At 40.3% G+C, this 13670-nt stretch overlaps 1 protein-coding gene across 7 annotated transcripts in view; it reads left to right on the forward strand.

The window, feature by feature from the left end:
* Positions 1-13670, forward strand: part of UTRN (utrophin) — a 607443-nt gene that overhangs the window by 117440 nt on the left and 476333 nt on the right. For all 7 annotated transcript variants that reach the window (XM_038397679.2, XM_043511144.1, XM_043511142.1 and 4 more), the window contains 5 exons: positions 1087-1179; positions 2209-2286; positions 8236-8328; positions 9262-9434; positions 12839-12954. In XM_038397679.2, coding sequence (XP_038253607.1) covers positions 1087-1179; positions 2209-2286; positions 8236-8328; positions 9262-9434; positions 12839-12954 — 553 coding nt within the window. The remainder of the gene's footprint in view (positions 1-1086; positions 1180-2208; positions 2287-8235; positions 8329-9261; positions 9435-12838; positions 12955-13670) is intronic.

Below are 13670 nucleotides of genomic sequence, written 5' to 3' on the forward strand. Positions count from 1 at the left end.
CTTTGAAACAATAAACGTTATTAAAAAAAAATTGGCTGCTTTGGGTTGCATGTAAATAATCCCGTTTTGCAATTGTGTTGACGTTACAAAACATGAGTTCTGCTTTTTCTGGTTTAATGTATTAGTAGAACTCCGCAATTCTTGTCTCTTTTTTTATAAACCTGTCATTGGGGAAAGAGGAGCCAGGATAGTGAATGTTGTAATAGCACAACTACTTGACGTAACTGTGTAAATTGACCAGTTTTGCTTTCTGAAAAAGTGGTATGTAGTTAAGGGGATGATGTAGTGAAATTCTGAAATGTTATGGATATTAGGCACCTTTTCGAATTATTTTGTACTCCAATCTGGCACTCATCTGCGTATCACACAGCCAGTAGATGAATGTAACACACTAATCTGGCTACCGGCTGTCCTGTTTTTTTTCCGGTCCCATTTCCATAGAATCTATGATTGGATCATTGGTAATGAGACTAAAGGGAAGTATAGGAAAGGATTGATATTACCATGTTGTTACCTAACTTACACCAATTATGTACCCATTTCAATAGAAATGGTTACTGGGAGTCTGTAGTTGAGCTTGGGCGATGCCCATTGAAGATAACAGAAAGATTCCCAGTGACTTCAGTGAGCTTTGGATCAGCCCCAGAATGAAAAGCAACACCAAGCCAAGAATCTTGTTGTTGAGAATCTGTTTGCCTCTCTCCTTTTAATGTGTTCATGGTCTTGGTTCTGCCTTCGGTGTAGCTAGAACAGAACATTTCTTCTCAAAGAAATGTATAGCACATGGAGTTTTTTTTTTCTTGGGGTGTTGAAGCACCTACATTAAAGTTAGTACAAGCTGGGGGTGCTCAGTGTGTGTCGATATTAGGCTGTAGATGTACAGTGAAGGAGAAAGCAAAAAGGTAAGGAAAGAATTTTCATCTGTGGAGGATGGCCACAACTCACAGTTGTGGGACTCTTCTTTTTTCCTTTATTACAATAACCGTGAATTGAAAATATGATGCAAAATTAAAATTTCTCTAATTTTAAAGAGGCTTCTGTTGCTGAAATAGAACCCTCATTTGGTTTCCATATTTTTTTCTGTAGAGTGGGAAGCCACCAATTAAGGATATGTTCACAGAGCTCAAGGATGGAAGGAAGCTCTTGGATCTTCTAGAAGGGCTCACAGGAAATCCATTGGTAAGAAAAGTATTAATTAGTGATTGTGAAGGATGGTAATCACTTGACAGGTGCTTCCTAAATACAAACATCCCACTATGTAGTGCATGTAACTTTGGGCTTGATCTAAAGCCCATTGAAGTTGCAAGGCATCACAAAAGGGAGAAAAAAGAAAAGGAGTACTTGTGGCATCTTAGAGACTAACAAATTTATTAGAGCATAAGCTCTAAGCATTAGAACATTGAGCTACAGCTCACTTCATCGGATGAGTCTCTAAGGTGCCACAAGTACTCCTTTTCTTTTTGCGAATACAGACTAACACGGCTGCTACTCTGAAACCTGTCATTATACAAAAGGGAGAGTCTTTCATGCTTTGATACCAGTTTGTGGCACTCCACAATAAGCTTTATGGCCCTGATCTTGCAATTGGATCCTCGCACCAATCGGGCAGTAGGGCTCCACACAGGACTGCTGCATGAGTCGGATTTTGATAGCACAGGGGAAATGGAGTGGCTGGTGTTGTCAAGTATTGCTTTGAATTTTAAATTCTCTTTGTCCCTACCCAAAGTAGGGTGTGAAAAAAGAGGAAGTGCAGCCTCTCCCCAGTGCTCAAGGCCTCAATTGTTTTATGGGTGTCAAAACAACAGATTACCTCTTGTTCCTTTCCAGGAGCCAATAATCCCAGCTGCTCTGTCAAACTGCCAAAAGCTTCACCTTCCCCCCACACTTGAACTTCCACAAGGCAGTTATGTTACCACTACAAAATTCCGCAGCACATTGAAAATTTAAAACTTTTGAAGTTTGTATAAGATAAGTTTGAAACATTCTCAAACTGAGGTTTGTTTCAACATTTAAGGAGTATTGTATGAAGTGTTGCTCTTTCATAGTTCAGTAAAAAACCCTCTAATCGGCAGTTTTCCTTATTTTTCTGTTTTTCTTTATAAAAATAACACGATAAAATGACAAATTTCCTGTTTTTCTGTTTTTGTTTTCAACTGTTGTCAAATGTTTTGACGTGAACAAAATGTAACTTTGTATTTTTATTTTTAGCCCAAAGAACGTGGTTCCACAAGAGTACATGCCCTAAATAACGTCAACAGAGTACTACAAGTTTTACATCAGAACAGTGTAAGCTTATATTGTAACTTAAAATATTTTTTGTGGTCATTTTGGTTTAATAAATCTTCTAAGATAAGTGGCTTGGAATTGCAGATCATAAACCATTTGCACACAGCAAATAAAAATGCCACCAGACAATGAAAATTATGCACAATTCAAGTGGTCAATTTTTTCAACTAAGGTCTAATATTTTTATGAAATTAAATGCAAGCAAGATGTTATGAAAATGACACTGTTTTGGATGAGATTTTTATGAAGAGGAACTGAATGCTTTGGTTATAGGCATTTGTTCTCTGTATGGGTTAAACTGTTTTACATTTTCATCTCTCATTATTTGCCACTTTATAAGTCACTATCACTTCTAGTCGGTATATGTTATTGAATCAGTATTATTTAATCTGGTTTCTTAGATGCACTCATGATAGTTGTATTTGAGCACTACTTCACCAAACCTTTGGTATGTAAACTATATATGGCACATATGGCTTCTTCGGAAATTTCTATGATTCAGCCAGTATAAGTGTTCTGAAGAGTCGTTTGATCAATCCTCAATTGGTCTAATGCCAACAGGCCTTAGAAGTAACACATGGTAGATATTATTTAAAATTAAAAATACAATATATTGAATTTTAAGCATATGCTTGAATGTTAGTGGGATTGGAGACTTTCATTGTTAATTCTCTGAAGCAGGGAGTATGTTTCTATAATTTGTGCCGTCCCTAGCACAGTACGGCTCTGCTCTTTTCATTGCTGTAATACATACAATACTTTTAGATAGTAATTTTAGAGAAGATTTGTTAAAATATATGTTGCAAAAATTCCTAACTCAACAAACAGAAGCTGTCCACACAGTTTCAGCTTGGAAGTAATTGACCTCACGCTAAACTGATGGTCAAAGTGCAGGAATCTAGATGGATAAATAGGAGGCTCCTCAGATGAAGATGCAGCAGGAATCTCAAGGGCATGACAGTTTTTGAATCTCTATATATCCCTTTAGGGCAGAGATTCTCGTGTTTGGGGGGTGTCAAACTTTTGGGGGTGGGAGAGGAGCACAGCAAGCCTTCCAGTACATCAGTACTTGCAGTAAAAGGGGTAGGGGAGGGCAAGTGCCAAGTCGCAACTCCACTCATGACAGAGGGGCGTGCAGGCCAAATTTGAGTGAGTGGCTTTGTGACCTTATGCGTGGGGTTGCAGTACCACTCACTCAAATTTGGCCTGGAAGGTCAAATTTTAGTGGCATTGTGACCCCGTGCACTAGGTTGAAATGCCACTCACTCAGTTTTTTTTGGGGTGGGGCCTTCAAGTTTACAAAACCCCAAAGACCTTCTAAGTGGGACTTGATTTGAAAAAGGTTGAGAACCCCTGCTTTAAGATCTGAACCAAAGTGCCCATAGGAGTCTTTTTCCATTGACTACATGAGTTTTGGTTCAGGTCCTTAATGAGTTGTCCCAGGCTTGTAAATCTTCAGTAGCTGATCAAAAATGAACAGTACAGTTTTAAGGAAAACAAGATTTTTTTTTTTAAATGTTTGACAACTATTCGCATTATATTGTAATCTTCTAGTGAAGCAATTGTATTTTTTTTCTTCACAGAACAGTTTCATGATAAGCATATGTTTTTTCTGATCAGAATTGCTGTTTTGCATGTGGCAGTACTGAAATAATTCAGGAATAACAGCTTCAGTGTATTTCACTACAGTGTGTCTGAGTTTATTGTAATTGGGTTCCAGTGTATTTATATACTGCTGATCAAATGATGTTGTGAAACTGATGCAACTTACTGAGCACTTTCCCCTTTTGTATTTCTGGACTAAAATCATATTACTAGGAAGTGACTTGATGCAGGCAAGGATTTATTCTTCTCGGACATACTGTGCACACACTTATTTGCTTTTCTAAGGATAAGTTATGAGTCTTTCTAGTCTGAAATTAATTTTGTTTATTTTGTGAAAGTAGTAAATGAGATTGAGTTAAACTATTGAGTGATTTTATTGGTTCTTCCTTGACTTGCCAAGACCATGTTTTGGAAATGTGCAGATAGCATTAGTCAGCTGACTGCGGTGAAGAATCTTCACATGATTTACACCAGGTGCTCAGAAACATTAAGAGTTGTTTTTTTTAAGATAAAGGAGGAAGGAGTGCCATTGAATATTGTTACTTAGGGGCTAGAAAATATCAATAACTATTGAAAGAATTAGTATTGAGCATTTAAAAAAAAATTCTAAGCAACAGGTGAATACAAAGTGAAAATTTACAGTGATTGCTGTGACTTCAGTTCACTTACGTGAGCAGAATAGTTTAGAATATGATGATGATAAAAGCTATTTGAAGATCAGTACATGCAATGGTTTTCATAAAATATAGTTACAGGGTTGGATGTAGGATTTAGTACAGATACAGAGAAGATATAGAAAGAGTTGTCTATAATCACACAGGTTCCAAAACCATAAGCATTTATGTTACGTGTTCTCAAAACCTTTCCTTCTCCACTCAGATTAAATCACACCTTTTGCAAAATAATTTTCAGCAGGTGGCACTTGGAGTACTTCCATTATAATGTGTTCCCCTCTTTGCATCCTAGTTTTCTTTCCAGTGTCATGGTTAAATGATTTGCATTGGTGACTATTTTCTTTCTCCCTCCCTCCCTTCCCATCCCATTGCCTTCCTCACTGTCTCTCCAAAACCGTAAGTTTCTGCTACTTTAAAATGTGTAAAAAGAAAAGGAGTACTTGTGGCACCTTAGAGACTAACAAATTTATTAGAGCATAAGCTTTCGTGAGCTACAGCTCATCCGATGAATCCGATGAAGTAAGCTGTAGCTCACGAAAGCTTATGCTCTAATAAATTTTAGTCTCTAAGGTGCCACAAGTACTCCTTTTCTTTTTGCAGATACAGACTAACACGGCTGCTACTCTGAAACCTTTAAAATGTTTGTCTTCCTGAAAAGTGACTCTGGGGTTCCATGTCTGTCCCAGTGATTCCATGTCAGTTTCATTCACCTAACAAATAAAAAGATTGGTTGAAAAGGTGACTTGGCACTAATTGAATTCAGTGGAGTTACACAGGCAGACTGCAGAATCTGTATTATTGATTATTTAGAGATTGCAAGGGAAGAAGGGACTATTCTGATGATTTTGTCTGACCTCCTGTGTAACAGGCCATAGAGCATCTCCAAAATAATTCATAGAATGTATCTTTTAGGAAAACATCTATTCTTGATTTAAAAATTGCCAGTGATGGAGAATCTGTCATGGCCCTTAGTAAATTGTTCCAATGATTAATTACCCCCACCTTTAAAAATGTACACCGTATTTCCATCCTGTATAGCTTCAACTTCCAGCCATTGGATTGGGTTATACCTTTCTCTGGTAGATTGAAGAGCCCATTATCAAATTTGTTTCCCAAATAGGTAGTTATACGCTGTAATCAAATCACCCCTTTAACCTTCTCTTTATTAAGATAAATAGATTGAGCTCCTTGAGTCTGTCACTGTAACTCATGTTTTCTAATCCCTTTAATCATTGGCATAAATTATATTACCCTCCAGCACATGTCACTGAACTTGAAGTCCTGTCCCACATGTTCACACAGCTTTTTCTTCCATACACATTATAGATGGGAGCATAAGGAGCTCGTCATCTTGTTCCCTAGTGTGATTTATAGCAGACACCAACTAGTAATAGAAGATTAGGGTTGGAAGAGACCTCAGGAGGTCATCTAGAACAACCCCCTGCTCAAAGCAAGACTAACACCAACTAAATCCTCCCAGCCAGGGCTTTTTCAAGCCAGGCCTTAAAATCCTCTAAGGATGGAGATTCTACCACCACTCTAGATAACCCATTCCAGTGCTTCACCATCCTCCTAGTGAAATAGTGTTTCCTAGTATCAACCTAGACCTCCTCCACTGCAACCTGAGACCATTGCTCCTTTTTCTGTCATCTGCCACCACTGAGAACAGCCGAGCTCCATCCTCTTTGAAACCCCCCTTCAGGTAGCTGAAGGCTGCTATCAAATCCCCCACCACACTTCTCTTCTGCAGACTAAACAAGCTTAGTTCCCTCAGCCTCACCTCGTAAGTTATGTGCCCCAGACCCCTGATCATTTTCGTTGCTCTCCACTGGACTGTCTCCAATTTGTCTACATCCTTTCTGTAGTGGGGTGGGGCCCAAAACTGGACACAATACTCCACGTGTGGCCTCACCAGTGCCGAATAGAAGGGAATAATCACTTCCCTTGATCTGCTGGCAATGTTCCTACTAATACAGCCCAATATGCCATTGGCCTTCTTGGCAATAAGGGCACACTGCCGACTCGTATCCAGCTTCTTGTTCACTGTAATCCCCAGGTCCTTTTCTGCAGAACTGCCGCTTAGCTAGTCAGTCCCCAGCCTGTAGCGGTGCATGGGATTCTCCTATCCTAAGTGCAGGACTCTGCACTTGTCCTTGTTGAACCTCATCAGATTTCTTTTGGCCCAATCCTCCAATTTATCTAGGTCACTCTGGACCCTATCCCTACCCTTCAGCGTATCTACCTCTTCTCCCCCCCCCCCAGCTTAGAGTCATCTGTGAACTTGCTGAAGGTGCAGTGCATCCCATCATCCAGATCATTAATAAAGATGTTGAGCAAAACGTGTTTTGTCAGATGAGATAGCAGGAAAGAGATTCACTGTTGTATCAGAGTAACTGTGCAAGGCAGAGTGGAATTTGTTTTCCTTCTCTGTTCACATTCATTCTGCCAGCTTAATGACCCCCATTCTACATATGGGAAGAAATTGCTGCTGCACATGACACACATGTATATGTGCTTTATGAAGTGCCTCAACCCAGGCGTAATCTAAGTTCTTTCATTGAGTCCTTGATTCTGCAGTGGAAGTGGTGTTGCCTTTGGGAATAGCACCATGGTCACCTTAATTGCCTTTCTTCTATAGCCTCTAGATTTGCTGCTGTAAGGTATGGCTATCCCATTGTCCATTTTGGATTTGGAGAGCTTGTAACCCAAAAAGAGAATTTCCAGTCTCTAGTTCTGGCTTCCCTACATTAAATTTATTAATTCAGATTTCTCCACATTAAGATGTCTTATGGATGTCGTTTATGGACTGCTTAACTTTAAAAGATAACACTACCTTGGCATTACACACAGCTTTCTAGGCAGTTTGCTCTTTTCATTGGTCCGCTCCTTTTATTCAACACTCTGAGGAAAAACTGTGGAATCTGACTCTCGTTTGTACTCTCGTTAAAAAAGGAGTAAGAGCTGAGTTTGTTTCAAAAACTTTACATTTCAGTGTAAAATAGAAATGAAGAGTTCAAAAGCTTCCATAAGTGATGATGTCAAATTAAAATAAGAGGGGAAGTGTCAAGAAAAAAGCAGAGATCATTAGTGATTAAGGAAATTTAAAAAGGAAGATAAAACCAACGTCATCTTGCCCCTTGCAGCCCCTCCTGAAAAATTAAATAAACCCCACCAACGCTCCATACATATAATTTTTGTTGAATTGAGTCCTCATTAAACTTCTTCAGTTAAAACGAATGCAAACTGATTCTCCCTTGGACTCTGTGTTACCACATACAAAGCTTGTCATGTGTGGCTCCTGTGTCAATCTGAAAACTAAAGTTGTTTGTAATTATGACACTTTCATGGCTCTATAATGCCCTATAGCATTAAGGATTACCTCTTACCTTGAAAAACAGACGAATTACTGCATTTTGCCTGTGTATTGGTTGATTTTGGTACCCCCCCTATATTGCTGGTCGGGATTGAACCCTTACTCTGTTGCCTATGTTTTTGCTTCTAATTGCCTTCATGACAAATTCAGATAAGATTTCTGAAGAGAACAGCTCTGCTTGGCAATTTCCACAAAATTAAATGTATCTGTTTATTTGCTAATGGCTGGTTGGTAGATAAGAAAATGGGAGGACACTCAAATCCTTGGTGAGAAATGTTAATTTAATGTCTCCTCCAGGTGGAATTGGTGAATATAGGAGGGACTGACATTGTTGATGGAAATCACAAACTGACGCTGGGATTATTGTGGAGCATCATCTTGCACTGGCAGGTGAGAAAGCTTTGGGGAAGTCTGTCTCTTTCCAGGAATTTCCATGTTAATCTTTTTGAATTCTTACAAACTTTTGTTTGTCCTCTAGTGTGGAAAATATCATGTCTCTTTTGAGTTTGTAGTTAGTGTAGATCAGAGTTTAGTTTGACCTCTTCTGTTGGCTGAATCCCACAACGCAATTTCTAATTGTGTGTCCAGTTGTGCTCAGTCAATTGGTTCTGTTCTTAGTGTTGTTACCACACAGTGTTTTACAGTGTACCACACCATACCATTTTAAATGAAGACAAAAACATTACATTTTTATTCAAGCTTTCTGTACAGATCTACTTGCAAAGTATTTTAAAGTGTTCTAGCAGAATGGCCTTGATACTGTAATTGTGGTGTGGTTTTAGTGTCTCACCAAAGTACCTCCCCGACTTCAATGCAGTTACTCATGATTTACACCAGCATGAGTGAGAGGAGAATTGGATACTTTGGGAGGGACTTTGGTATCTGCTTAGGCATCATATAAAAGCAGCAAATGGAGTGTAAGAGGCTCAGAAGAATTCCCCATGTGGAATCGTCCCCCTAAAAGGCCCAGTATAGGGGAACATGCTGGGGTAGAACCAAGGACAGGAGGAGACAGAGCCATAGTGTATGCCATGCAAGCCTGGGCAGTACTGGGGATGCTGTTGTAACTTAGAGCAGTCATAGACTGTTACACTAGGGTCCCATTCTGCACACACAGCAGCCCTTGATCAGGAGGATGCAAAGTGTCTTAAAGACTCATTTCCTTAGCTGCACTGTCTGCAGCTGACCTATTGTGTTTAGTGAAAACAGTGTTTTGAATACTGATACCAGTTGGTGCAACAATTCAGGTTAAATGCTGGTTTGGCAGATCAACAGTTAACTCATGTAAAATTGTAGTTGTGACTGATTATTTGCTTTCTGCAGGTGAAAGATGTCATGAAGGACATCATGTCAAACTTGCAGCAGACAAACAGTGAGAAAATCCTGCTGAGCTGGGTTCGGCAATCCACAAGGCCTTACAGTCAGGTCAATGTTTTGAACTTTACCACAAGCTGGACTGATGGACTTGCCTTTAATGCTGTGATCCACAGACACAAGTAAGTGACATATTAGATGATTAGGCAGCTACACCAATAAGCAGCTTTCGCTTCTTCATCTTGGAGTGTTCCACAGCTTTTAACAACAAGGAGTCCTGTGGCACCTTAAAGACTAAAGGTCTTTAGAGACTGTACCATTAGTCTTTAAGGTGCCACCGGACTCCTTGTTGTTTTTGGGGATACAGACTAACACGGCTACCCCCTGATACTTGACAACAGCTTTTAAAATGTTTAAATGATTCACTGGTGATGGGTTTTTTAGTTTTGGGGATTTTTTTTTTTTTTTTTTGGTGTGGTTACCTTAACAATGGAGGGAAATTTGCCAATCCAGCACTTACTTACTTGCAGAGGGTAAAGCCAGGGCTACACTGTAACTCCCGCTGTTCCTTTGCTCACTTTTCAATTACCAAAAAATAAAAATACTTGAGAGTTATAAATCGCAAATGACATGCATTAACTAGAAAGTAAGCTGAATATATCTTTACAGAGAGGATATCTTGGCTGTTAGACCATCTTACTCCTTTCCCCAAAACTGAAAACACTTGGAAAAAAAAGGCTCCAGTCCAGCTTGTTTTTTGTAGCATCTCTAGTGAGTAGATAAAGGAACACTTTGAAACAAATCAACAAGTAATACAGGCACCATGGCTCCCTCTTAGTTTTGAGTAAGTGTGATTTGAGAGACAAAGTAAATAATTATTCTCACACAGTTGGCATACATTCAGTAACAGAAGAATGAAAGGATAATACAATTCTTTGTTTCTATAGTGTGGTGTTTTACTCTCCCTTGGCCCTTTTTCTAAGAGGTATTGTTTAAGCTGTTCTGGGCAAAGATCATGTATTCTTTGTTTTGGGAAGTGTGTTAGGTAGTCTGCAGAAATAATCATTCCTAATTTGTATGTGGGGGGAAAAAAAAGTATATGACTTTCATCAGATATTGCTGCTTTTGGTCAGTCTAGTGTAATTTTAAATTTCACAAATGTTTCAGGATCCATCATTTTCCAGAATGGCTATTCCACAGTATAATTTTATAATTATTCATTTAAAATGTATAGTTATAGCCCCTGGGGGCCAACCAGATCACAGCTCTACTGTGCCAGGTGCGGTACAGACCTATAGACAATGACAGTCTTTGCCTCGGTGATCTTCTAATCCAAAAAAAAAAAAACATTTGGATGTGATGAACAAACAGGTTGGGATGGGGTTCAGGGGAGACAGGGTAACAAAAATAGGAGGTGTGAAATTCTTATCAGCAAAAATTGCAACTTCCTAGCTGCCTAATGGATTTTTTTTTAATGTCACCTCAATATTCCTTCTCTTTACTTTATTCCATTACACATATGGGTATCGTTTTGTAAATCCTTTTCTAACCCTCCTTCTAGTGTTTGTAGTCCAATTATTAAAATCTTATTAGTTGCAATGTAGCCTATTTATGTTAGAGCTTTTTAACCTTTTCCTACATGTAAGAACCTTTAACTCCCTATTCAGTCTTGTTCCCCAGCCAGTGGCAGATTTAGAGTTAGTGAGGCCCTGTGCTCAGCTTCATTTTTGGAGCCCTTCCTTGGGACCCAGCCAAGAAAAAGAACATTCTCTCATCTCCCCCTCCCCCTTCCTTTTTTCATTCTTTTTTTCTTCCTCCTCCTCCTATAAGTAATAGGAAGTAAATGAAAATAAAGTGAGGTACCTTGATTGTTTTTTGTAGTCTAACTTATTTTTCCATATACCACTTGAAAATCGCTGAGTGTCTCGGCAGACGACTTAATTTTCTTTCCAAATATTGTTTGTACTGTTAGCTAACTCCTTGTAAAGCTCTTTGGATAAGAACGGTTTATTAAAAACTTGTTTAAAAAAAAAAAAGTTGGGGCATGGGGTCTGGCCAGGACTTACGATGTCGGAGGGGGCTCAGGGGGTTCAAGCTGGGGTTCAAGGTCTCGGAGAAAGTTAGGGTGCGGGAGCAGGTTGGGGTGTGGGAGGGGGCTCAGAGCTGGGACAGGGGTTGGGGTGTGGAGTGCTTACCTGGGGCAGCTCCTGTTTGGTGTGAGGGGTGCAGGAGTCAGGGTGGGCAGGGGACTGGGTGTGTGCAGGAGTCAGGGAGGGCAGGGGATGGGGTTGGGGGGCAGGAGTCGGGGCTGGGTGTGTGTGAGGGGGTGCAGGAGTGGGGTGGACTGGGGATGCAGAGTCTGGGAGGGAGTTGGGGTGCAGAGTCTGTCCAGGAGTTAGGATACAGGAGGGGGCTCAGGGTTGGGGTGTGGAGCGCTTACCTGGGGCAGCTCCCATTTGGTGTGAGGGGTGCAGGTGGGAAAGTGGGGTGTGTGTGCATGAGCTCCTGTTTGGTGCTCAAGGTGTGCGGGAATGGGGGGGGATATAGGAGTCAGAGAGGGCAGGAGGCTGGGGATGCAGGCGTTGGGGCAGGGGGTTGGGACTCGAGACTGGCTGACTGACTAGCTCATGGCAGGGGGCTGGAGGGCGTATGTGTAGGGGGAATGCAGGGGCCCCGCCTTTGCTCCTCCCTGCCCCGATTCCACCTGCTTCCCCAAGGCCTTGCTGCTTCTCCACCTCCTCCCCCCAGAAGCTCTGAGAGGGACAGGGAGGGGCTGGAATGTGGCATGCTCAGGAGAGGAGGCAGGGGAGGGGGGAGCTTGGCTGCTGGTCGGTGCAGAAGCCCCAGGAGCCGGCAGGACCAAGCTTCTGCCTCCGCAACTGCCGGCCCTGGGGCTCCCTGTCATTGGGGGGTGCCGTGCCAGGGCACCCTGTGTTTTACTGTAAATCTGTCTCTGTCCTCAGCTCTATATTCATTTTCAGTTGCATTTAAGTACCCACCCCATCTCTCCCCCACCAAGTTTTAGAAATCTTATGGAAAAAATGGCAATTATTCATGATGTCTGTATTTAAAAAAAAAAATGGAAAATGATTATTTATGTCCCTGTGATGTTTACAGTTCAAACACTGCAACACTATGCTAATCATAGTGCTCTGAACTTGGAAGCAAAATGACTAGAAAGAAAAGTGAAACTGACTTTTTTTCTTCATTATCCAAACTGAGTGCAATACAAAAAGTAAATACTCCGCAGTAACGTTGAAAAATAAATATTTTAATAATAGATTAAATAATTTAAATAATAGATTAAAATTGACTATCTCTTCAAATGTTACAAAAATAGCAGTTGTAGAATATATTATGTGGCATGGGATGAGAATATAACTACAGTCATATAGATACAAAGTTAGCGATTCAAATATGTTCAGAATTTTGTTGGTATTAGTGTGCACGTAGTATAGTTTTCTGCTTGGGGTCTCAGTTACACTTCTCAAAATCTGTAATTGCATTGTAACACTATGTGATGTGTGTGAGGTGTTTCTCCCCCCCGCCTCCCCCTCGGTTGATTTTGTTTCCCTTATTCTTTCAGACCTGAGCTCTTCAGTTGGGATAAAGTTAATAAATTGACCCCAACTGAGAGACTAGAACATGCTTTCACCATAGCCAAAAACCACCTGGGAATAGAAAAATTATTAGATCCTGAAGGTAAAATGTTTGTTTGCTCTTGATTAGAAATTCATTTTTGAGATAAGTGTTCAAAATTTATTTCCATTTGCTTTTAATGTAAACACAGTGTCAAGTTGTCTTCCAGTTGTAACTTATTGTTGTCTTCAGCTATTGTCTTTGAAGAGAGATCTAGTTATTGGTGTGTGTGTGTGTGTGTGTGTGTGTGTGTGTGTGTAAAAGTGACATCTGTCTTCACTGATTGATTGTTTTTATTTAAAATTAAGTGATGCAACAAATGATGATACTTGGTTAAGGAAGAGAGAGAAGCAAAAACTGGTTCGCAATCTGTTTTTTTTTTTTAAATGAAGTATGAGTTAATTATAATTGTACATGTCAAAACGTGTAGGAGTTAAGACTATAAATAACCGTTTTTCAGGCTCATGTAAAACATTAAATACTATATACTGGATAGCTCTTCTCATACACAAACCCACTTTGCTTTCTATGCCCACTGAACAGCAGTAGCCACTTATTAACTGCTTAAGTGCTTCACCTGTGGGAGCACTTGCAAGCAAGCCTCTATGACTTCTCCTGAAGCCCCACCCCTCTGAGTGGACTCTGGGCTTCCCAAAGATATGTCCTGCATAATAGATTAGCAGATGGCCTCTACAGCATTAGGTGATCAGTCCTAGAGGTACAGGTATAGAGGTAAGATTCAGTCTAGAGAGAGCTCTTTAAGTCCATCACCCAGTGTA

Source organism: Dermochelys coriacea, chromosome 3 (assembly GCF_009764565.3).
Source record: "Dermochelys coriacea isolate rDerCor1 chromosome 3, rDerCor1.pri.v4, whole genome shotgun sequence".
Lineage (NCBI taxonomy): Eukaryota > Metazoa > Chordata > Testudines > Dermochelyidae > Dermochelys > Dermochelys coriacea.